This window comes from Lepisma saccharinum, chromosome 10 (assembly GCF_977018435.1).
Source record: "Lepisma saccharinum chromosome 10, izLepSacc3.1, whole genome shotgun sequence".
Taxonomy (NCBI): Eukaryota; Metazoa; Arthropoda; class Insecta; order Zygentoma; family Lepismatidae; genus Lepisma; species Lepisma saccharinum.
This window is the reverse complement of record NC_139238.1, coordinates 40430804-40457606: the sequence shown is the minus strand read 5'-3', so window position 1 is coordinate 40457606 and position 26803 is coordinate 40430804. Positions and strand designations below refer to the sequence as shown.

Genomic DNA, 26803 nt, shown 5'->3' with positions numbered 1-26803 from the left:
TGGTTATCGGTATTGGTAAATTTTATATCGGAACTTTTTCTGTATCGGCCAATCCCTAGTAAATAGTAAAATTTATGCATTTTGCATGGAAAACTTTTTATTTATTTTCTGCAATAATCAGTGAATGTGATTGACATCTCCATATTATTCCTGATCTGTGCTGTGTTTGTGCTACATTGAAGTGATTTCTACCAATTGCACGTTTTGGATTTCAGGTATTGAGAACCATCAAATGAGTCCTCTCCTAGCACTGGACCTCCAGTCCTCAAACCAAGACTATGCAGTTGACATAAGGGACTCTGCTATAATGTATGTCAATGACATCGAAAAAGACAAACAGTATAGTAGGTGGTCTAGTTCACTGATGGAGCTCCTACGTCCCACATTTCCAGGGATGTTGAGAAGTGTCAGGAAGAATTTGTATAACATGGTAAGTTCTAACAAAAAAATTATAAATAATTACATATAAAAGGGGTACATAAATTACTCACATACTCAGTAATACCACTGTGATACAGTACTGATGACACTCTTACTGTTTGGTGCCAATACTTGGAAATTGTAACATTTCAAAGTATTTATAAATTTGGAAATACAAGTTTTCTATTAGAACTACGACATATCATTGTACCAAAATATTCTTAATTTCATCTGAGATAATCATTTCCTCGCAAATGCTATTCTCCCCAAAATGTTAAATAATAAAAATAAGGAAAATTATGCATTTTGTATAATTGCTAGGACATTTAGACTTAGTGAAAGTGTCATAAAACATGTTTGTGGATTCTATGAGACACGCTTACTCCGAAGAAGTATTGGGATGTATTGATGATTAATGTACAACTAATATCCACCAAGACTGGTACGTCAGTATTGATATTGGCTCATTCGTAATATAAAATGTTATGATATATTTATATATACAGGGTGGCTGGTAATTAGATGTATTCCCTGAAAGGGGTTAAAGTAGAGACAATTTGCAATAAATTTCACCATATGATACCCCGTCCGAAAATTAGTAGTTTTCGAGATAATCGAATTTCAATTGTTTTTTTTAAAAAATGACAATTTTCCACATAAAAAGATGAATGGAGAAAAAACTGCTCATTGTATGGAACTTATTTCAGCGTTTTCTGATAGCTAACAAATAAGTGGTTTGTTGAAAAAAAAGTTTTTCCCAAATAACAATCACATGTAAGTAACAGGTGGGTCTAAACTTACAAGTGATGATAAAAAAATGCACTCTTAGTTTACTTGGCAACGTATTAATAACAAAAATGGTATGACACGAAGTGTACAAATTACTTACATTACTTCCTTGTGACATCTGCTATCCAATAAGGTACAAATGTTGCTAACATACACATTTCTGTACAAGAAATAATACTTCATTCATCTTCATGTGAATGGAATCAATGAACAATACAATTAAAGAACATTACACGTCTTGCTCAAAGTGGGCACCTCCGTTACAAATGCAGGCACGCAGGTTTTTACGGACATTTGTTCTCTTAACTCGTGATGTGATGGTGTCCTTGATGTGTTGACCACCTGTTAAGATCCTCTCCCTGAGCTCTTCTTGCGAGTTTACCTGTGTCTTGTCATGAGGCTCCAAATGTAAAAGTCGCAAGGCTTCAAATCGGGGGATCGAGCCGGCCATGGAATCGGGCCGCCTCGGCCAATCCATTTCTTTGGGTAATTTTCATCCAGCCACTGTCGCACGCCCAGGCAGAAGTATGGATGGGTGTCATCAACAATCATTTGATTGAGCCATTTTTCCTGCCCCAAATCTTAAAAGGCATCACTTATGAACATTTTTTGAGGAACGGGATGGCAATGTTGTTGGAGGATGTGCCTCTAGCTACAAGACGTGACATGATTTATCAGCATGATGACTGACCAGGTCGATCCCCCGATCGATTTGACCCCTTGCGACTTTTACATTTGGAGCCTCATGACAAGACACAGGTAAACTCGCAAGAAGAGCTCAGGGAGAGGATCTTAACAGGTGGTCAACACATCAAGGACACCATCACATCACGAGTTAAGAGAACAAATGTCCGTAAAAACCTGCGTGCCTGCATTCGTAACGGAGGTGCCCACTTTGAGCAAGACGTGTAATGTTCTTTAATTGTATTGTTCATTGATTCCATTCACATGAAGATGAGTGAAGTATTATTTCTTGTACACAAATGTGTATGTTAGCAACATTTGTACCTTATTGGATAGCAGATGTCACAAGGAAGTAATGTAAGTAATTTGTACACTTCGTGTCATACCATTTTTGTTATTAATACGTTGCCAAGTAAACTAAGAGTGCATTTTTTTATCATCACTTGTAAGTTTAGACCCACCCGTTACTTACATGTGATTGTTATTTGGGAAAAACTTTTTTTTCAACAAACCACTTATTTGTTAGCTATCAGAAAACGCTGAAATAAGTTCCATACAATGAGCAGTTTTTTCTCCATTCATCTTTTTATGTGGAAAATTGTCATTTTTAAAAAAAACAATTGAAATTCAATTATCTCGAAAACTACTAATTTTCGGACGGGGTATCATATGGTGAAATTTATTGCAAATTGTCTCTACTTTAACCCCTTTCAGGGAATACATCTAATTACCAGTCACCCTGTATACAGCGTGAGCACAAAAACACTCCCTGGTTTTGAAAGGGTATAACTTTAATACCAAAAGTAGTATTCTACAGAAATGTTCACAGTAGTTGTAAAAACTCATAAAGTTTTTGTGGTGTTCATTGGAATTACAAATGCTCAATGTGCGTGCCACCTGTTACGCAGGAAACATTGAGACGATAATGTCATGTGTCTTTTGCAATTGTTGATATTGCATGATACACGAAACACTCCGTGGTGATGTGGTTAGCACAGCTCGCTACGGCGCCAGGTGTCTCGGGTTTAAATCCTGGCCTAGACATTGGTGGCATTTGTTATTTCGTCATATTATCCTCATCTTCGCGATTAACCAAAGGTGACAGAAAAGCGAATTAAAATAAACCAAATGAATCAATTATGGAGATATTTTAGAATGAGTAATCTTGAATTTCAGTCTGCCCATTATTTGTCGTGGTCAGTTTATAAATACTGACAATGCTTCTTACAACATTGCAAGTACCATTAATGTTTTGGATTTTGCTCAGGCAAGACTCCCAAGTAGGTATTTTCAAGTCGTCTCTCTGAACGAGGAACGCTAGTGGCAACCCTGCCACGTGCCCCTGGTAGTTATGTCAGAGCAAGCGTTTGCTGTGTTGGGTTGCATACGTACAGGATAGATTTTAAGTGCTTATAGCGTAGAAACTAAGCGCTTTCGAGGTAAACTTTATAGGGAAAAGTTCCTTGTTTTTATGATATCTACCAGCACCCAAGCGTTGTTGAAAGAGTTTTGCGACACCCTGTATATATATAGGGTGTCGCAAAACTCTTTCAACAATGCTTGGGAGCTGGTAGATATCATAAAAACAAGGAACATTTCCCTATAAAGTTTACCTTGAAAGCACTTAGTTTCTGCGCTATAAGCACTTAAAATCTATCCTATATATATAGAAACTTTCAGTGATTATGTTGAAAGTTTCATGTCTCCATGTATGACTTTCAATGCATGGCCTGTTTTTTCACACAAGGCTGGTGCAAAGCAACTGCAAATTATGCATAATTTCTAGAATACTGTTAAGATATTCAGATTATGGGAAAGTATCTTAATATATCGCTAATGAAATTTAAACAAATACTTTTCAATGTCAATTCCACTAGTATCAGCCTAACCCTACTTATTATGTAATTAGAATAGATATCAAAAATGAATCCCTTTTTATGTGTGATGGCCTATACTTTGTAATAACATGTTACTTGCAGGTGCTTGTTGTTGATCCATCCAAAGAAGATGCTCAACCATTGTTAAAGCTAGCCGAGTCATTTTATGTGAATTTCGCCCCTCTGAAGATTGGCATAGTATTTGCCGTTAACTCCCACCCTGATGCTACAGGGAATGATGATCCAGGAATTGCATTTTTGACTGCCTTCAACTATATATCTGAACTGAAGAATAATTTTGCTGGACTTAGCTTTATTACAGAGGTAAGTTAATGTGTTTCACTGTTTTGCTATTTTTTATAAATAGAAGATTCACTCAGATTTGTTAATCTGAATCCACTTCCACCCTTACTTGTGTGCACACACGAGTAAGAAGATCTTGGCTGACAGGAAAAGGGGAGGGAGAAATTACGGTCAACAAAACAGCTTTTTGGCATATTTTATGACATTGGCACAGTTGGGAAAATGTATGAAGCAGGAAATGGGAGTTATGAAAATTGTAAGATCGAGGTAAGCATCCCATTATTTAAAATGGTCTTTTGCCAGAACCTGGATGACAACACATTAAGTGGGAAAACTTAAAATGGGGTAATAAAAATGAGGTTTAAATGTATTGCCTTTTTAATTGCACATTTTCAGAAATTTAGAACACAATCAAATGGAACAGCATTTAAAGAATGTGATTTGTTCCATTCATGCTGCTGAAAACATGGTGTTTAATTTTCTTTCTATCATGGTGACAAGGCAACAACTCCTCTCCCCATTTTTTTTATTTTGATTCACAGGTGAGTTCATCACCTGGGGCTTGAAAGTTTAAATTTAGACATCAAGGGCAGATAATTATTTACTGTTATATTCATTCGGGTTGACAAACTTTAGTTGGTACATATGACTTTGATTACCTGAAGTTGCCAGGAACATTTCTGCGATCGTATCTCGCATTTCTCATGTGGCACTGATGAATATTTCCAAAGTGGACCCCTCAGTGATGAAAGAGCTTGAACTACCATGCACATTAACAAGGAATTCAAGTCCAAGGAACATTTTGAGCGGCTTCCCCCAAGTTGTCAGCATCTCTTAGGACCAGGAAACAAATCAAGGTCAAGTTAAGATAACGTCCAAGCTCTCTGCACATTCTATCTTCTCTTCTCGACTTATGAAGGTATCTACTTCGAATTAAGTAAAACTAGTTTTGCTAAATGATCTTCTAAACAACTTCCAATTACAGTATAAATTATCCATATCCACACCAAAATACATTTAAAATCCTTTATCATTTCAGGATTTTTTTTTAAAAAAAATATTTTGGGGATTCCCCCTTCCACCCTCCATATATATGCCAAATGTGCATAAATTTTATATCCTCTGAATCTGTGATTCATTCCATGTACAACGTTATATCATTAATCTCTCTAGGGCAATTAGCCTCTGAGCTACAGCCATTTCAAGGTACCACTTCATTTTGAAGCTTGAATCAGTGGCGTGCTGACCATTCCTTTTGGGGGTACAACTCACGTTACATTGGTCATATGATAATAATGCAAATATATTTGTGTTCCTTACATGTCAGCGATAATTTCCACTGTCATGTACTTTTTTCTTGAGGGGGTGGAATCCCCATTTTTTTTCCGAAATTTGGAATTTTGAGTGTTCACCCCCTCCTCCACCACATACAGGGTGTTTCTAAAGGTTGTTTACAATGCTTGGGAGGTGATTCCTCACACGAAAACAAGCAAAAAGTGTGAGTTCCATTTTTACGACTGAGGCTTCGTTTCCGAGATAGGAGCCTCGCAAAAGGTGACAAAGTGAACGTCACACCTAACTGGGACGAATACTATCACAGATAGAGAGGCGGTTCCAAGGGAATCATCAAGGAATCGTATGTACTCAGTCCGGAAATCACTATGAAAAGTTCACTGCACGCATGTGCAATTTAGTCCTCAAAGGAATTGGGGATTTCCAGCAAGAACAATGCATGGAAAGGGTATGTAACGCAGCAAGAAGGACCGTGACAACGAGAAATGCGTTAAAGACAACACATCCCGACCTCAAACATCAAACCATAAGCACGGAACACAAAATCCGAAAAGTTAAGCACGGTTGCATACACCAGTTACACGCGAGGAATGAACGAATCATGTCATGTGGCATACGAGAGACACATTACTCCACCAGGAGGAGGGAAAGAAAAACACAATATCAGATGATTGCGACAACGTGTATTTTTTCACGCGACAACTACATAATATCCCCTCCCACACACAAACACAACAAACAACAATTGCAACAATGTCTTACGCACAGACAGTGCGTGTAACTGTACACCAACTGAAGATGTCACTTTCACCACACAAAGGGGGTGGGGAGCAATACCAAGAGTGTTTGCACGCAATCACTGTGACGTAAAAGAGACCAGTTTTGGAAGCGCTGCGCAGGCAAGTCTAGCTCTCGTAGTCTACGTTTGACCTTCATGACTGCTGTACCCACGAGAGGAGCTCAAAGAGTTGGTTCTCTCCGGCAGTCGTCCCAGTTGTGTTGCAGGTGCTGGGATATGATCAGCAGTTCACTCTAGGTTGTCATATGCATTGAAGTGTACTAGTATGTTGTATTGAAAGAAGTTGACGTGGTGCAGTGGGCAAGTCAAGTATCGCAACAATTGGTCTGTGGTGTTCGTACGGTGATACGGCCAATTTGTGCAGTGTGCCAGTGTTAAACAAAAACGATGCTTTGCAGTTCCAGCTCCCTATTACACAGATGGCTGCGTATACGACCCAGCAGCTAGCAGACATGCATCTCATGTATGGGGAGGCACGTGGTAATAGCTGTGAGGCAAGGCGTCTTTATGGAGAATGCTTTCCACATAGACGTTTACCGTCTCTCGCCTTCTTTCAGGTAGTGGACAGTCGACTGCATGAAATAGGGTCAGTGTTACCACCGCGGCAAGAAGTTGGAAGACTTCTTATTTTTGATGTAGAAATTGTACTACTACTACCACCAATGACAGTTACTAGTAAAGCATTATCAATAATTACAATTTTTATATCAATTTGTGGAATACCCCCGAAGTGTACGCACAAATCAGTTTGCAGAAGATGTGTTAGCAGTGGTCGCAGAACATCCTGGCACCAGTACGCGCGTGCTCGCTCGGCCACGAAACACGTCTCATGTGAATGTTTGGCGAGTGCTGTCAGAGGAAGGAATGCACACTTTCGCCCTCGTATGGAGTTTTGCCAATGGTTGTTGCATCAGCTGAACACAAACCCTCACTTCGGGGTAAAGGTATTGTGGGCAGATGATGCCATTTTCACCAGGATGGATGTCTTCAATAGTAGAAACAGTCATGTCTGGGACTTTGACAACCCACATGCACTTTTTGTGGCCCATCACCAGCACAGGTTTTCAGTGAATGTGTGGTGCGGGATAGTACATGATCATTTAATTGGACCATACATTCTCCCTGTTCGCCTGAATGGTCACACGTATCATGCATTTCTTAGTGAGGTTCTGCCTGAACTGCCTCAGTCGTAAATATGGAACTCACACTTTTTGCTTGTTTTCGTGTGAGGAATCACCTCCCAAGCATTGTAAACGACCTTTTGAAACACCCTGTATATGCCAAATTAAGTTCATCACAAAATGAAGGAACGTTCTGATTTCTATGGTGCTTTGGATGAAAGAAAACATAAGGAAACAGAAAACAATAATTAAAATGTATTACTGGCCAAATAATAATATATATATGGAGTGTCAATTCCTTAATGGAAGAAATTTTGTGCTGCTAACTGCTAGTTTGAAGGTCCTGAATGTGCTTCGTATAAATGTTACATTAGTCATGGAAAAAGTATATATTTTGAAGTTCTTTTAGAAAGAATAAAAAAGGAATGATCAAAACCACGTATAAAAGTTTGAAGGCCATTTCTGCGACACCAAAGAAAGCTGTCCAACTCTGGTGGAATTCGAGCATGCACCTTCTGTCACATGGGATGCATATCAGCAGTATTTGTTGGGCAAGACATAATAGAAAATAACTGCATATCCATAATGTATTTTTGATCTCTCTTTCTTCTATCACAGAATAAATATGGTGGTTAAAGAGTGAAAGCTTTGGGATGCTAAACACAGTGGAGGGAGAAGGGGGAGGTGGCATGGTTTGGAGACTTATTGTTTACGCAAGAGGATATTCTCCTCTTGATCAGCATAGCAACAGCTTTACGACCTACAACTAAGCAAGCCATTTCTTGAAACTGGATTGTACTGCACATTATATAAGAGAAATAATTTTTTGTAACTTTTCCCCATCAAAAACTAGGGTGCGCTATATACACACATGTGCACTATACACGCATAAATACAGTATCACTCACCTCTTTAGGGCAATTAGCCTCCGATCTACACTCATTTAATTGAAGCTCTGCATTTTGCTCAAAATCGGCTCGGGCATCAAGGGGGGTTACATGTGAAAATGGTCTTGGGCTCCAAAAGTTTAAGTAATCAACTTTCAGTCTTGCTGCTGAAGTTCCCTGTTTGCATCCCAGCATGGGCATGGGTGTTCTTTGTGAATGCCCCTTCATCAATTTCATCCGATTGCCACAATTAGCCAAAAGTTGCAGAAAAACTGTGTCAGTTAACATATATTCAAATACTCAGCAATATATGTAAAATTTTCTAACCTGTGATCCTCCATATGGCTTGTTTATTGAAGTCTTCTTGATTGAATTATTCTAATATCAGGGGATGAATATAGATTATACGGTTCCGTATTTTGTAACTTCTCCAACCACTTGTTTCATCTCCTTTACTTCAAAGTATCTTTCCATGTTATTTGCAGCAAAATCTTAACTACTAACACTATAGTTTTCTCCAAAATTTTGATCCAGTTTCATGTGTTAATGTGAGTGATAAGCAGCAGGTGCCAAGTGACATGCGCCATAGGGCTTTCACACCGAACAACAAGTAACAGATTACAAACTCCATAAAGTAAAGTAAAGGTAAAGTGTTCCCCTGTGCATAGCACCACGCCATGAAGGCGTATAGGGGGTGTGGGGGTAACGCCCCACACTTTCTTGATCCGGTCGTGAGTGGGGGTGATGTGATCAGCATCACGCCCCTGACCGCCTTTACCCCCCAGGGTTTCCCCCAGGTACCCATGTTATTCGACGCTGGGTGGGCGCCGGGGCCGCTTTCACCGTTAGAAAAGTTCCCGGATTTGAACCGGCCGGGGATCGAACCCGGGACCTTGAGCATGGTAGTCAGACGCGTTACCGACTGAGCCACCGCGGCCATACATTGGAATAATCACATCTCCTCCTGTCTGAGAGAAGCATACATTTCACATGCATGACCAACAGGCCAAGGAGATAAGAGACAGCCTATTGGGAAATGACATGTTCAGCTTTTTATTGCCACTCTGGTATGAATGGTTGTATTTACAGGATGTCAAGAATTTTTGCTATTTTTTACATTATAGTGAATTTACATTGCTACATACTTGTACTGGTATTTGATAAAATTGAATATTTGGAAATCTAAAATTGTATTGAGTTGTGGTTAGGATTTGTTCACTTCGTTTCTTAAGAATTACATTCATGTATATGTGAAGTTTTGTAAAAATATTAAACTATGTAATGTGGCCATTCACACATACAATTGGTTAAAATTTTCTTCCAGGTGTATGCACGTGTTGAAAATGATGTTACAGTAAAAGACATACAAAAACAATTGAAGAGTAACTACCCCTCAGTGATTCTGGATGATGTATTTGGAGAAGATTCTGAATACGATACTGGTCGCCAGTTGGCTAAGGATTTTGTTGAGAGATCAGGTTTCAAGAGAGTGCCCCAGGTAAGTTTATAGTGAACTATACATTGAGTCTTTGCATCAGTGTCAAAGAAACCTAATGTTTTCACTGCGAAGGAAGCCAGTCTTTGTTCTAGGAGTTTTTGAATTACTGAGATTGATCACCACCTTTCTTGTGGCTTGTTGGGTGTTTTACCGAGCCTTGTGAATGAAACTGAGCATCATCTCACATTTTCTATATGAAGAAGAAGAGTTCATTCTCAGAAACTGAGCAGGTACTAATATATACACATACCCATGTACATATTGCTGTGTGGTTTTAAGGCACACAACTGGAAAATGGAAGTATATATGTAAAAGTTTGAATGTTTGTAAATGCTCTTGCCTGGGTTGTTTTTTGCCCAGTAGCCGGGGAAGCCAACGGTTGTTTTCCCCTCAACAGCATTCATGTTTGAAAAGTAACAATAGGGCCTTTCCTGGGTGGTTGGGGTGGGCCATTTTGTCGGAGGTATTAATACCAGGATCCGACTTGTTACAGGCTCTCGTTCTCAGTGACTCTCAGATGCAAGGCCCGATGGATTGAGACTGTTTTTCATACAGTTGCACAGAGCCAGATGGATGCATAGAGATACATAGGGACCTCTGCGTAATAAACTTCGAGAGCGGATTAGCGCTATGCTAAATAGTGCACTCGTAGAGTTAAGTAACGTATAGATGTATATACGGATTGATTGATTGAGTTGGTGTTTTAAGTCCACTTTATGCACAGTAAGGCTAATCGGGATTGGACCTAAAGTTTAAAGTGGGGATCCGAACCACTATGTGCCTCCACTGGGTATCGAACCCGGGACCCCTTGAGATGTATATAAGGAGAAGGGCACCGCTTCAAATAAAGGTGTACATAAAACAGAGATTTCCGTGACACGTTTTTCTTTACAATAATATGTATATAGGGATGGGATACATTAATTGGCACTCTATTCGTATTGACCAATATTAGCATCTTGGTTTATCAGTATCTGATACATCTATAAATATCTCACAATCTAGTGCAATATTGTTATAATTTGTATGGATATTAACATATAATCTCCATTCTGTACTTTTTTTTTAAGTAAATGTCTAAATATACAACTTCTTTTGCAATTCAAATGCTAAGTTCATGAGGCAATATATGAGGGAAATTCCGAAAGTTCGTGGATTGGCAACACTGCACCGATTCTTTGTAAGCCGAGTCTGTGATTGTTGCACGTGAAGCCTGTTGTGTGCTTTGTTACTCTACGAGTGAACCAACGTGCAGCTGTTGTTTATTTGCTTGCTATAAAAGTCGAACTGCAGAGTGTATTATAATGGCGGATGAAAGTGATATACCAATAATTACCAGACAAGCGATCGCTATTGAATTTTGTGTGAAGTTATGCAAAAGTGGCCAGGAAACATTTGAGATGATGAAAGCAGCTTACGGTGACGATGCAATGAGCAGATCGCCCGTATTCAAGTGGTGGAACCATTTTAAGGAAGGTAAACACAATATGCAGGATAAGGCGAGAAGTGGACATCCATCAACATCAGTGAACGATGAGAACATTGTGAAAGCAGAGACATTGATATCCGTATAATAGTACTGCAGCATTGGGTTCCAAGTAATCAAACTGTAAATGGAGATTATTATGCTAATGTTTTGCAAGTGCATTTGAAGGGAGCAATTCGCAAAAAAAGACTTGAACGGCTTTATGAAGAATGGTTTCTCCTGCAGGATAAAACTAAGCCACATATGGCATGTCAACCTATGGCAGCTTTGGAGAAAATTGGTGGGCAGTCTCTAGACCATCCTTCATACAGCCCAGACCTCGGACCCTGTAATTTCTGGGTGTTTCCAACACTTAAGAAAAAGTTACGTGGAAGGAAGTTTAGCACAGACTAGGAAGTGAAAGCTATCACATCCACTACGTTACACTGACTCTCAGAAAATTATCTGCAACATGTGTTTGAGAAGCTAGTGCATCGCTGGAATCTGTGTATAGAGTGTGAAGGGCATTATATCGAAAATGAAACTCACCAACCCTCGTACTCACTCGGACTTCGAATACTGATCTGAGTCCACAAACTTTTGGAACAACCCTCGTACATTTATTAAGAAGGTCAGTGAACCATTTAGAATTTTATATTTGATTGTTAGAATATTGGGTAAATTTTATACCGGTACTTTATTGGTATCGATCAAAATTTCATGTCTGTCCATCACTAGTATATATGTTCCAGAGTGGAACAAAATTGATATGAAATTTTCTTCCTTCTTGATTGATTGATTTGTGGTTTTAAGTCCACTTTATGCACAGAAAGGCTAATTGGGACTGGACCTACAGTTTAAAGTGGGATCCGAACCACTGTGCCATTTCTTCCTTCTTGAGCACTCGCTCATTTTATTAATTCAGATGGTTATATCCTGTTGCTCCCTGATTCTGTAGGTTCTCATTAATGGGGTTCCGCTGGCAGAAAAGTTGCTGAATTCCAATGATTTTGAGGAGGCAGTCTTGACGGAAATCATGAACCAGACACCAATGTTACAGAAGGCAGTTTACAAGGGAGAACTGTCTGACAGTGACAATGTTCTGGATTTTATCATGGGACAGCCAAACGTCATGCCAAGGTAAAGTATATGTCCAACAAATTTTCTGTTGTAGGAAAATTTTCATCTTCCAGAAATTTGTCTGCAGAATAGGTATATTGTATGCCATGAGCAGGAATGTACATGTTCTTGCTTAGGGTGAGCATACTTACACAGTAAATGTTTTTTTTTTTTCCTTTTTTTTCCTTTTTTTTTTTACTAAAACATTATGCCACTCTCACACTCAGATGCACACACATTAAAATTGTGTGAACCAAAATATGATACTGTTTACATTGTATGTGGTGGTTATGTATTAGAATAAGGATTAATTCTACCTCATCCGTACTTTAAATGGTCATGGTTGAAATAATTTAAAAACCGAGAAAGACACTTTTGGCACATGATATTGGAACAAAACTAATGTTTATTATGGTTATTCGCAATGAAATAGCGGCAATTCTGAATGAAATGGGCGTGAGGACGATGTCCAACTTAAAGGCAAGGAAGGCTACATGAATGTGTAAGGAATGGAGGTCATTTATCACACACAATTTTCAAAACAAAGAAAATTAATGTACAATAAAAATTGCAATTATATTTCTAGCAATTTTTATTATTAAACCTTGCATTACATTAATTGTTTTATTTATATACACATTTCAAAACTGTCAGCTTTTTCTGCCAGTCTGCCATTTGCAAATCTGTATTATTCTTGAATTTTCAAGTACAAAGAATGTTAAATACCAATATGGAAACTTTTAATCTAAAAGACACAATCCAAGATGGATGACATCGCAATAATTATGTTTTCCTCAAAATTCCCATTACCTCATGATGGTTGCGGTAAACTCGGTTTAAAATTACTTACGTGAAATTTAGAACTTCCGCATTGCACAACGCATCACATCACAACACATCAGTTGATATTGTTAAAACAATTAATGTAATGCAAGGTTTAAAAATCAAAATTGCTACAAATATAATTGCCATTTTTAGTGCTTACATTAATTTTTCTTTGTTTTGAAAATTGTGTCTGATAAATGACCTCCGTGTGATGAGGTACCATGTCCGCTTCAAACGCCATACCCTTTTGTGAATGAAGACAGTGGATCTTCGAAATTAATAGGATTTAACCATTAAATTGTGCAACTCAGAAGTTCTAAATTTCACGTAAGTAATTCCCATTACAGTCAACTCTCGATTCAACGACCTTTCACAGTTACCGGGAAAAGGGTTGTTATTTCGAAGGGGTCGTTATTGGAATTTGCCCCAATTTTCTGCTTAAACAGAGCTCAAACAGACACAAAGATGCCTAGGAGATGGTAACACCATTTATCCTGGTAGTTATACAACCTGTTATACACAGGATGCATGTTGTGAGAAGGAAAATAGAACAAAAACGTTTTCACAAAAAATAATTTAAAATAATGTTACTTTCTTTCAATTGTGCACAGTCGTTGCTTTTCCAGGAAATTCTTACAATCATAGTTCATGAGAAACCCGTTTGCACTGAGACCTATTGAAAGAAAAACAATCTCTCACTCATTGCAAGCGAAACTCGAAGAATCTTGACACCAGTCACACTGCCGCCAGCGGGGCTGTAATTTTCGTTCTAGTTCGGCTGTGTAAAATACATCGCAAAAATAAAAGCCACGTTTTCTTTGCTTGAACCAACTTCATTCACCCTCCCCCCTTCCCCATTCAAGGGAGCAGTCCAAACTCCTTCCTTGACTTGCATTGTAATCCAGTGTGAAAAAGGAAACGTGCAACTTGCAATCTATCTTCACCCAATGCGTATTCTAGGACACCTCATTAAACAGCGTCCCAGTCGAAAGTCATTTAGGTTTGGAATTGAATTTCACTTTAAACTGTATATTTAGTCCCGATTAGCCCATCAGCATAAAATGAACTGAAAACAAGCTTTATGAATCTTTACATTTTTACATATCAAAATGGTAGATCGTTATTTACTCTCACGTTAATCGATGATTTAATGTTGGATTTAGGAGTATTCTCGATGTCAAACACCCACTCCTCCAAAAATTTTCCCCTTGAATAATGTCTTTTTAATCGATCTCAGTGACCATTCCTACATTGAGCACTTTTTTTTTCTTCACATGAATGGTTCTAAAGAAAAGCGGATGCGAATTAAATTTACAGTTTTGCTTATCAGAAGGGCAGAACATGAAGTTATTTTAACTCTTGTTTTCCTTTCTGGAGATCGAATTTCATTATCGTCAAATGAAAACAGCTTTGAGAGATTCAAAACAATAACTTTTTCCTTCGCGCTGGATGAGTCAGTCATTGCTGTTATCAGCAAGCAAGAGCTTTGCAGACGCTAGACAAAACACTGGCGCCAGCTGCATCGTTAAAACAAGGAGACCGGCTGGAAGTTCGAGCAGCAGGTGGCGGAAGAGAAAAATCCCAGCATTTTAAAGATAACACACCTGTCGAAGACTGAACTTTTAACAGCAGTGTAAAGAAGAAAGGAATGACCCTTGCTTTACGTTTTACCTTGCAACAGACAATAATACGGGTAATATTTCCTATGCAGACAACAGCATAAAAAAAACAACCTGAATTCTGCAATTATCAACATTGCCGTGCACACCAGTGGCGGAGAATAAGCTGGGAAAAAGGGGGGAGGGTTATTTTTTTTTTTTACTGTTTTTGTTCGTTTTCAAGAATATATCCAGAACTGGTTGCCCCATTCTAGACATCAAAGGAAAGGAAGAGGGGTGGGTCCACTTCCACCCTTGCCTGTAATTAGCCCATGTGCACACAACGAGCAAGAAAATTGCCCCTCCCCCTCTTTGCTGACAGGAAAAAAGGGAGAAGTCAGTCAGCCAACCGAACATGTTTTGGCAGATATTACGACACAATTAGGAAAATGTATGAAGTGGGAAACGGGAGTTATGATGCACGTAAGATCGAAGTAAACTTTTGTGGAAACCTGGATGACAACGCATTAAGCGGGATGACGATCTTTAGTTCGCCTATGTGGCTTTGATTATCTCTAACAGTTTCGCTTTTTTATGAAGTGTTGCAGGGAACAAAGAACACGTTTTGAATGAAAGCGGTTACTGGAAGTTGTCAGCTACAAGGCCGAGAGTTGTTCACTCACGGGAACATACTGAAATCTAGGTGAGAGCTGGGCAGATGGGCCAGACTTCCAGGCACCACGCATCTGTATTTTGGAACATTCCTGCGATCTTATCTCTCAAGGTGGTGTATTTATCGATGAAAGAGCTTTACCTGCCATACACATTGGCAAAGACTGCAAGTCCAGCAGTCATTTCGGGCTGCTCCCCCCTCCTAACCTGAGAGATTTCAGCAGCTCTTAGGACAAGGAAACAAGTCAAGGTCGATTTAAAATAACATCCAAGCACATTCGATCTTCTCTTCTCGCGTATCCAAGAGAAAGCGTGGCAAAACAAGCCTGGTGCGTAGCGGCCATTGGGTGCGGAGTAACATTGGTGCGCTTGAGGGAGGGGAGGGTAGAGGTCAAGTGCTATTGGTTATCACTCAAGCATGGTGTGGTGGTGTCTATTTTTAGTTCAGACCCAATTGTGAGCGGTAGAGCGCTCGTGAAGGGAATGAGTGGAAAAAAAAACAACGCACTTTTCGGCCAATTTCCTTCAATTTTTCAACTTTTTTTCCAAATTTTTCAACTTTTTTCCAAATTTTTCAACTTTTTTTCTAAATTTTTCAACTTTTTTTCTAAATTTTTCACGGTTCCAGGGAAAAGGGTCGTTACTTCGAGGGGGTCATTATACCCGGGGTCGTAGAATCGAGAGTTGACTGTACCTGTTTATGTAGTTAATTTCTTGCAAGGAATGAATCCAATCAACTAGTGTGATTTCTTGAGTACTGTCGTCATTTTCTTTGGCTCATACTGCCTGTTTTTAGCGATTTGTAGCCAAAAATGCTGAGTTCTGGTCCTATTACATATGTTCTGACACATCAATTGATATCATTCACTTTCTTCAGGAAATTATGTTCTACATTGTCACTTATTGAATGTTGTCCTTTCTGCTCCTATGGTATTACGAGGTCTTCCGATTTGATTTGTCTAGATTATTCTAGCAGGATATTAGTAAGTTTATTGTTTACATTGCAATGTTGTGTTTTTGGGCGTAGCTGCAAAGCATCCACAAGACTGCCATATGAGGTTTGGAAATTAATGTTGATGTGCCTTAGGATGAAAACAAGAAATTGTGAAACTTGTGAATGTAAGGGTTTCATATTTAATATTTCTGTGAAATTCCAGGTTGAATGACCGAATTCTGCATGGCAAGAGCCAATATCTTGATATGGCTGGAGATGGCATTGGTCGGCTGGCACTGGATACTTTCTCCAACCTATCTGCAAGGGACATGACAGGGACTATAGTGAAACACATGAAATACATAACGAGGAAGGATGACGACTCGATGAAGATCCTTACCAATTGGATTATTGCTGATCTCGACAGTGTGGAGGGGCGTCATATGGTTGGAGAGGCCCTGGAACAACTGGTGAGTCCTACAATAGAATAGAATTTTCTACTGAGCAAGGTTCAGCCTAGAGCTGCCACATCGGTGATTCCTAATAACATGTTCGTGATGGATAAAAGATTGAATTTTCTGTACAGAAACCTACTTCATTTTGGCCTTGGTGGCTAAGCAACTTGAGTACTGCTCTCATGATCTTGCCACTGAGTGTCCAAGGTCTGAGCCCTAGTGTGAGCAATGGTGTATCTTGGTGCACACCCTTTCATCTCATCACTCTCTCTCCTTATTGTAGTATTTTTCAAATAGATAAAAGCAGCAACAAATAAAAGGAATATATTTAGTTTTTGAGATGCAATGCAGCACATAAAGTTGGATCGATTTGGTTTATTATAGTTTGCTTTGCTGCCACTTTTGGCTAATAGCAAAGATGAGGATGAGTGATGATATGATGAAATTGATGAAGAAACATGCACAAAGAACACCCATATCCAGGCCAGGATTCGAACCCAGGACCCTGGGCATGATAACATGCTGTGACAACCACTCTACCTCGAAGGTTGACAGTAGCACATAAAGTAAGTGATGGGATAGGCTAATCGACATCATACTATATAGCCATGTCAGTTTATCAATAAAATTGCCAAAATTTTATCGATTTCATGCAAAATTTTGCAGTTTTATTATTTTTTGTGAATACAAATATGTAATTTATATGGCCTGGTGTTTGTAAAGTAAATACGAGGGTTGTGGCATGAGCCAGGGTAACTATATAATTTATTTTTTTTTGTGAGAATGTGGAACTGGCACAAAAATTCAAAATGTACAAAAGAAAGGGACAGTGTATGATATTGTGGAATATATATACTCTGCAGATCAGGTGTGGGATAAAGAAGCGAACAATATCCATAAACTACAACATTGTGCTATGTGCATTTATTAGTCTAAAAGCATACATTACCATTACAGGAACAAAAGAGCTGTGCACTAAAACAGCTCCCTGTGGCATTCTCTAGCATTTCCCCCGAAGAGCAGCTATTTTGATATAAGATGATTTTCACCTCAGATCACATCCATTCTGCTCAGTGGTTGACTCACAATGAATTACCACTGCCCTCTGTGCAATAACTGTACAGCACACTGCCATCTAGTGGTGTATGCACATACTAGGGTTGTCATGTTCTCCCACATGATACCACTCTTTAACTTTTAGAAAAAGTACTTGCATTACTCTTATCTAAATTTACAATTTCAAAGACAAGAACCAATTGCAGTCACTTAGCTACATACATTTATGAAGAAGGTTAACGAACCTTTTATGTTCATCAAGCAACATTTGCAATTTTATATTCCATCGGTAGAATATTGGTACATAGAAATTTAAGCAAGAAACTCAGTCTTGACTAGGACTCAAATCTGGAGTCTGGCATACCATGCCATTGCTCTACCAACTGATCTACCAAGCCACCTCTATATTGATTAATTTTATGTTGATACATTGTTGGTATTGGTTAAAATTTCAGTGGTCCTTATTTTTCACTGAGTATGTTTCAATAATTTAACAGTATTGTTATAGAAATGCTTACCACAATAATTTAATGTTATGTTTCTATTTTTATCAACAGAGGGCAACAAATGCTATTCGTGTAGGCATAATTTTTAATCCTGCTGATGTAAATGGGAAGAACAGTTTCAGCAAACTTGTGCACAGTGCCTTGAAGAAACTGAGACCTGATCAGTCCAGACAATACTTGGCAAAAATTCTGCAGGAAGATACTGCAGAGAAGATTATCAGTGGAAAAATGAAACCATCAGAAGTAACTGTAGCAGTAAGTAAAAATAATTTTCTTTTTCAATATTCACGAATGTACGAGGATCATTCGGAAAGTTCTCTCAGTTTGCTCACAGATTGCACACAAAACCACGGTCTTCACTTCTCCCAGCATGCTTCAGTCATTTCTCGGCCATGTTCCAGACAAGTCCTGTCTTGTTAACTGTAGTTGCGTGGTTGCTAGGCCCTTCAGAAATAAATTTGAAAATTAAAGATGCCACCAAATGTGAAGTGTGTTCGGTGATTCGATCTCTTAATGCACAGATTGTCTCAGTGAGGTTCACTGTCAGGTTTCAGCTTTGTATGGTGAGGGCATATTGGATGAATCATATATCAGAAGTTTTTGCTGAATGTTCAATGAAGGAATGACAAATGTTCACGACGACGAGCAGTCTGTGGATCCATCTGTCATTACACAGAACTTTCAGCAGAGAATTGATGAGTTCATAGATGACAAGAGATGCTTCCCACTTGACGACTTTAAGGAGCACTTTCCTGAGGCTTTTGCATGGTCCTGTATGCATTGCCACCACCAATCATATCAGCTACAGGAAAATGTGTGCGAGTTGGGTTGCTTGCATGCTGTCTGCAGAACACAGACAGAGCCAAATGGATGCTACATTCACATTCTTGGAATGTTACTCAATGGAAGGGGACTCACTTCTCAACCACATTGTGACAAGTAATGAGACTTGGGCTTCATATTTCACATATTCCCCCTTCCGAAGTCATTTTTTGTGTGGACAAAGATTTCATAGTGACAATGAAATCCACAAACTGTCCAAAACTGGTTCAATGGGCTGGAGACAGACTACCGCAGGGTGGTATTGGTAGTTGTTCCGCGAATAGTCTCGTTCCATATCTCGGTTAACAAGTTCATTTCGCAGAGCATCAACCATACTTTTGGTGGACGGTTACGCATCGTATTGATTGTTACAATAAATTTCTACAAACTATTGAGAAACTCTAGTATATTTTACTAATCAAATAACACTTTCTTACTAGTTGTTTATGCAATTTACTCCACTCGCCAATAGCATAGAAGTTAACAATATAGCCTTTTAATCAAGAGAGCCACCTGTTATAACTCGGTGGGGCAGTGTCCCATTTGAAAGCTAAAGAACCAGTCCCGATTAGCCTGCACATGCATAAAGTGGATTTAAGGCCACGTGGAGAGAAGCTTCGTGTTTTTCTGGCATAGATTTAGTGTGTGTCATGTGCAGTAGAGATTGTATCGAGACGAGAACAAGCCCTTTGAGACTTGACGAGACCGAGAAAGGCCTTTGTAAAACCGAGGTGGTAAAGATTGATTGATTGAATTGTTGTTTCATGTCCACCTTATGCACAAAGGCTAATCGGAACTGGACCTATAGTTTAAAGTGGGATCCGAACCACTATGTGTCTCCCATCGGGTATCGAACCAGGGACCCCTTGATTACAAGGCAATGACGCTACTACTGCGCCATGAGGGAGGTAAGAAGAAAAATGATAAAGAAACTTAGCACCCGAGACTTACATACCAAATGGTCATGTACCTGAATATTTATATATAGGTCATATATTAATTGTTCATAGTAATTCCAAGGTAAATCAGTAGTGAGACAAATTTATGGTAAATAAAAACTGAGGAGAGCGGTAAATAAAATGTTGGATCAGCGGTATATACCAGCAGTGGAAAAAAAAAAACAGACTAATCTTATCGCTGCTACAGCTAGCAAGTTCAATGAAACTGAAAGTTGAGTAGACATTCGGGGGAAAGGAATGCAGCTTGACATTGCAGGGAAGTTTTCGAACTGAGATTATGTGCATGGGAAATCTCAATTTGCAACATCTTCCTGATGTGATTAAAAATAAAACGTTCTTCAGCTGCAAGTGGTAGGAAACTTTAGGCAAACGTTTCGTTACAATTCAACAGTTTGTGCGCACAACCTCGATTGCCGGTATTTGCGTGTTTTCTACTTAATTTGATGATATTTCACGGTTATTTCGCGAAAAAGCGTTCATTTCATGGAAAAGCACACATTTTGCATTACTTCGCGAATAAAACTCATGCATATTTCATCATTGGGGTGTAGTTACGTCCAGAATGTTCAAAATTGCATCTTTTTTTTCACATTTCGTGATTTCGCGCATTGCGAAAATTCAATGTCCCTATAAATCAGTTACTGGCAACCGAGAACATGTGTAACTTGGTTGCATATATTTTCAGGATAAACTTGTTTTTCCAGGGTTCATTGTGCTGAAACAAAGAGTCAAACAGGAAAACGACATTTCATTTAAAAAAAAAAAAAAACACTTTTTGGCCTGTATTTTATGTATCATTAATTTTATGAAAGAATAATTTTGCAATCAAGTTTCATAGTCATCATTTACAAACATAATTGATCACTTGCTGGCACACTGTCTGCTAATAATCAAATCTGCACGTGTTGTAACCTGAAGTGATAACTACAGTTGTACTTTTCATGTGTCGTTTTATTTCAAGAACTTAGAAACTCTACATTGGAAACAATACACCTGAATCCAACATAGAGTTAGGCTTGTTTTAAAAAGTATTTTTGAACGTGATTTTTTTTTCAACCATGTATGATCATGTTCAATAGTTAAGAGGCCAAAGATTTGTGCTAGAGAAAGAGAACAACAATTTAAATGGTCAAGGATTTGTGTTAGAGAAAGCAAATAGCAATTAAAATGTCCAAGGATTTGTGGTAGAGGAAGAAAACAGCAATTGAAATGGCCAAGTATGAGGCACATGTCAAGAAAAAGGGCCGATAATTTTTTACTGGGACTTGCAACACTGACGAAGCTGCGCGAGCACAAAAGCATACTTTAGTATTCTGTGCCTGCAACAGGGGTATATTTCTCAGTGTGTGGGTGCGGACGTGTAAGTAGAAGGAAGTTGAAATGGCTGCTGTTATAGAAAACCCTGCCAAATGTGAGGTGAGGTCGGTTATTAGATTTCTCAACGCAAAAGGACCGAGTTCAGCTGACGTTCATCGGGAATTGTGTGCCAGTTATGGACTAACAGTAATGAGTGAAGGAAAGGTAAGACAATGGTGTCATGCTTTTCGGGAAGGACGTTCAAATGTTCATGATGACGAGCAGTGCAGCAGGCCTAGTGTTCAGACGGATGCCCTTGACCAACTTGTTGATGAGAAAGTGCGATCCAATTGCCGTTTCACCATTACTGATCTAGGCAAGGAGTTTCCTGAAGTGTCTGATAAAACATTGCACCAAATTGTAACGGACAATCTGGGTTATCGCAAACTGTGTGGAAGGTGGGTGCCAATAATGTTGACAAACACTCACAAAGATGAAAGAATGAAAGCAGCACGTGATTATTTAGCCTGCTGGGAGAAGGATGGGGATGACTTGTTTTCTCGCATAGTGACTGGAGACTAAACCTGGATATCATACATCACTGGTGAGGGTGAGTCGAAGCAGCAATCCATGCAATGGTGTCACTATGGTATGCTGAAACCGAAGAAATTCAAGCAAACACCATCACATTGCAAAATCATGTCAGTCGTGTTTTGGGACCAAAAAGGTGTATTCATCATGGAATTCCTGGAACTGGGACGAACTATCACAGTGGATGTGTATTGCCAAACACTGTCTAATCTGCGATGTGCCATCCAAAACCGTCGAAGAGGAATGTTACGGTCTGGAATTCTGCTTATTCATGACAATGCTCGCCCACACACAGCTGACCGTACTGTTGCAACAAATCAAAAATTTTGATGGAAACATTTTAATCACCCACCATACTGTCCCGATCTTGCCTCAATTGATTACTTTCTGTCCTTCACCTCAAAAAGTGGCTTTGTTCGTAAAGTTTCGATGATAGTTAAGTTCTCAAGACATCAGTTCTCGACTGGCTGAGATCCCAGGTGGCAGATTTCTACCAGGCCCTAGCTAGAATTGATCTCCAAGGGGGCTCACGGGTTAGCAGGGGTAGCTTTGTAAACAAAGTCCATTTTTCAGAAATTTAACAGTATTAAATGAAGGTAAATTATGTGTGTGTGTGTGGGGGGGGGGGCTTATTAAGTTATTAAAATTTATAAATATCATATACTACACAAATACTACATTTTTCTACATCTTTTAAAACATCTCTTGAAGTGTTAATTGACTGATACAGAAATCATCCCTTAAACACTCCATACTACTTTAGCAGATACAGGTATTTATATCACACACAAAAAATGCACACTATTCAATCACAGTGCCTACAGTATATTCCACCCCCAGCCAAAGCAATGAAACTCCCCTTCCTTCCCAAAACTTGGGAGCTGTTGACCTTTGACACAGGTGTGGAGTGAATTTGCATGATAACATCAAAGTCGGAGATTTCTGTCTAAACGGGAGGTTGCAACAGGGACAGTGAAGGTACAGATAAAGAAGCTCCCCTATGAAAGAACTTTCTGAAGTCTAGAGAATATTCTAAATTCTTGCAGCTACTTTTGCTAATTAACAAAATGAGCATGTAATAGATGCTGTTCATATTCTGTGTGTTTATTCTTAAAGTTGAAGCTGTCTACATTTTCACTTATTCACTGCAAACAAATTGTGCAAAATAGTTTACCTAATGTCAAGGGGGCTGATGGCAGTTCCAGGGTGGCAGAGCCCCCCCTGGCCCCTGCATGGCTACAGGCCTGATTTCTACACAGAGGGTCTATGTAAACTTGTTCCACGATACCAAAAATGCTTGGAGCGTCATGGTGACTATGTAGAAAAATAGCCAGGGTATGCACTTATATAGCATCAAAATAAAAATTTTCTAGCTTGATTTTATTCTCTGTAATAACCAATCGGCCATTTTTTTACATGCCTTTCGCATTTGTGGTAGAGGAAGAAAACAGCAATTGAAATGACCAAGGATTTGTGATAAAGGAAGAAAACAGCAATTGAAATATCCAAGAATTTGTAATAGAGGAAGAAATCAGCAATTGAAATGTCGAAGGATTTGTGCTAGTGGAAGAAAACAGCAATTGAAATGGCCAAGGACTTGTGATAGATAAAGAAAACAGCAATTGAAATTACCAAGGGTTTGTGATAGAGGAAGAAAACTGCAATTGAAATGGGCAAGGATTTGTGATAAAGGAAGAAAACAGCAATTGAAATATCCAAGAATTTGTAATAGAGGAAGAAATCAGCAATTGAAATGTCGAAGGATTTGTGCTAGTGGAAGAAAACAGCAATTGAAATGGCCAAGGACTTGTGATAGATAAAGAAAACAGCAATTGAAATTACCAAGGGTTTGTGATAGAGGAAGAAAACTGCAATTGAAATGGGCAAGGATTTGTGATAAAGGAAGAAAACAGCAATTGAAATATCCAAGAATTTGTAATAGAGGAAGAAATCAGCAATTGAAATGTCGAAGGATTTGTGCTAGTGGAAGAAAACAGCAATTGAAATGGCCAAGGACTTGTGATAGATAAAGAAAACAGCAATTGAAATTACCAAGGGTTTGTGATAGAGGAAGAAAACTGCAATTGAAATGGGCAAGGATTTGTGATAAAGGAAGAAAACAGCAATTGAAATATCCAAGAATTTGTAATAGAGGAAGAAATCAGCAATTGAAATGTCGAAGGATTTGTGCTAGTGGAAGAAAACAGCAATTGAAATGGCCAAGGACTTGTGATAGATAAAGAAAACAGCAATTGAAATTACCAAGGGTTTGTGATAGAGGAAGAAAACCGCAATTGAAATGAGCAAGGATTTGTGGTAGAGGAAGAGAACAGTTAAGAGACAACAGGTTCAGCCATTTCACTATTGGTGAGGCCTGTGTGCCTGCATGAATAAATATTAATTATTCAAGAATTCATGCGCAAGCTGTCGACATTCAACATTTTTAAAACTTTGTTTCAGTTTTCGATGAATTAAAAATAATACTAGTTCCAGTTAGACATTGATCAAAAACTTCCCAGACTGAAAGGTAAAAAAAACAACATTTTTTTGTGCATTATCAGGTTGGCAACTTTCTTAGTTTCCCACAGTTTTCTACCCTCTAGTTAGAATTTTATGTTATTGATCTTCCTCCTTTTCACCGTTCAAGCTATCGCAATCAGTTCTGAGAAATTTCCCCGACATATATTAAAGAAAAACACTTCAATTTCGATCAGCCAGAAAGCAGGAAACCTCTCTTCCAAATTTGAGAGCAAGACTGTCATGTTGGCAACACTAGCAATTTTCCCAACTTCACCATCTGCAGCTTTTGTGTGGATGTGTGTGTGTGAGGGGAATCAGCAACCTCACAAAGGTGAACTTTTGTCACAAACCGTTCTGTTTTGCCAATAGATACGAGTCACCATTGCAAATGTAAGCCAAACATCACAATGCCAAACAACAGAATGCTGCATTGCTCTTAAGATGAAAACAGTGCATTGCAAATTAAATGCCCTCACATCCTGGGTGCTGTCCCCTATCGGTCGTTCAGGGTGGGAACTTCTCTGAGGGGAAAGTCCGTTTTCTGTGCAGTTTCACCGGAATTCGAACCTGCGACTCTTTGATTACACTGTGATAACGTTAATGGAGGTTGTTTGGGAATTGGTTTGTTCTTGATTCACGGCACTTTTTCTACCTCTTTATGTCATCAACGACGCTACACTTATTCCAAAAACATACATTCTTTTTGCACCACCCTGTATATGTGAAGATAGACAGTAAAAGTGACATTTTTCGAGCTTGCTTACCACAATTTGCAAAGATAATACAAAATAACATTTGAATTTAGCATCCTGTAAAGATGTTACATAAATCCATTTCCTGATTATCACTTATTATCATTGTCGCATTTAGCGTAAAGGGGCACAAGAGCAATAACAATAAAGTCAAGATATAATGACACGTTTTGGTTTCTCTCAAGTTTACATTGCCAAAAGGAAGGAAGCACAAAACTGCATGCGGAACAAATATTTAACACAAAGAAGCTAATACACCTGACTGGTCAACACAGATATGATGAATGGAAGACTTATTAACTGTCATTTAGGGACAAGCAAGAATCCTATTGGATCTTTACACAAATGCATCAAGTAATTTCTTTCACAAAAGAAGCAGCATCCCGTTACTTCCTTGCCTGAATACAGCAGAGTCAATAGAAGTGTGCGTTATTCAGGATGCAAGATCAAGTTCCCATTGACAGCGCTACGGAGATTTATTTTATTTCACCGTGATGCAAGTCTGATCAACAAGCTATGTATGTGGAGGAAGTTGGAGGTAGCTAACCTATTTTGACAGTTCTGACTCTTTATTTTCCCCACAGGTGGTCATGATTCTCTGTGACTATATTTAAATTTTCCGTGGTAGAAATATTTGTTTCCATATTTTTTTTTTTGTAAGCTTTTCTAGATTCTCATACCGATTGGTTGATTTGTTTTATTTTACTTCTTTTTTTGTGCCACTATTGTCTAATTTGCGAAGATGAGTAAGAGTGATGATATGATGAAATTGATGAATGGACACTCACAAAGATCCATGCCCAGGCTGGGATTCGAACCCAGAACCCCTGGTGTCATAACATGATGTGTCAACCATTCCGTCACGGGGTCGTATCTCATACCGAGTTCTTTATAATTTCTTTTTTTAATTTTCAACTTCCTGTTGCTTTTCATGTGGTACAGTTATGAATTTCGCCTTCATCTGTGCTGTAGTGGTTAAAATTATGAATTTGTAATTTCTGATTTAGCAGGGGATTTTTTTTTTTTTGTTTTAAGGTTAATCTCTGGGACTGAGATGAATAAGGTAAAGTTGACACACGAGCACTGTCAAAGGAAGAACACCATCCTTATGACCCAAGAGTCAAACCAGCAATATTTCATAGCTAGATCGTGAGTCTTACCATTCAGTGGACTGTCATGGAGCGATTTGACCCCACATTTTTAGATCTCTCGTTAGGTACAGTGAAGGTTTACTCGGTGTGGTACTTTTTTTTTACCGTGGGAAGGAGATTATTTATTTTATACTTTTTACATAACTATTGCCCCCCTCCCACCCCCAGGAACAATAATAACAAGAGAGAGTAATCTTCCCCCATATCCCTTTCAAATACCATCCTGGGTTTACTGTTAGTTTTAAACTCCTGTAAAATCGGATTTTTAAAATTTGAGTATATGGGCCTTCCTGATAATATATTGCTAAGGTCATTATCTTGTAATAAAGGGTGTCCGAGACCAATTCTCGGTGAAGGCGCATGTAGTCTAGCCCCGTAATCTGTGGAGCAAAGCCGCATGTAGCAGCAGAG

At 38.8% G+C, this 26803-nt stretch overlaps 1 protein-coding gene across 2 annotated transcripts in view; it reads left to right on the top strand.

The window, feature by feature from the left end:
• Positions 1-26803, top strand: part of Uggt (UDP-glucose-glycoprotein glucosyltransferase) — a 130662-nt gene that overhangs the window by 30413 nt on the left and 73446 nt on the right. For both annotated transcript variants that reach the window (XM_083129749.1, XM_083129748.1), the window contains exons 7-12: positions 216-430; positions 3873-4094; positions 9498-9671; positions 12095-12276; positions 16508-16754; positions 18353-18556. In XM_083129749.1, coding sequence (XP_082985875.1) covers positions 216-430; positions 3873-4094; positions 9498-9671; positions 12095-12276; positions 16508-16754; positions 18353-18556 — 1244 coding nt within the window. The remainder of the gene's footprint in view (positions 1-215; positions 431-3872; positions 4095-9497; positions 9672-12094; positions 12277-16507; positions 16755-18352; positions 18557-26803) is intronic.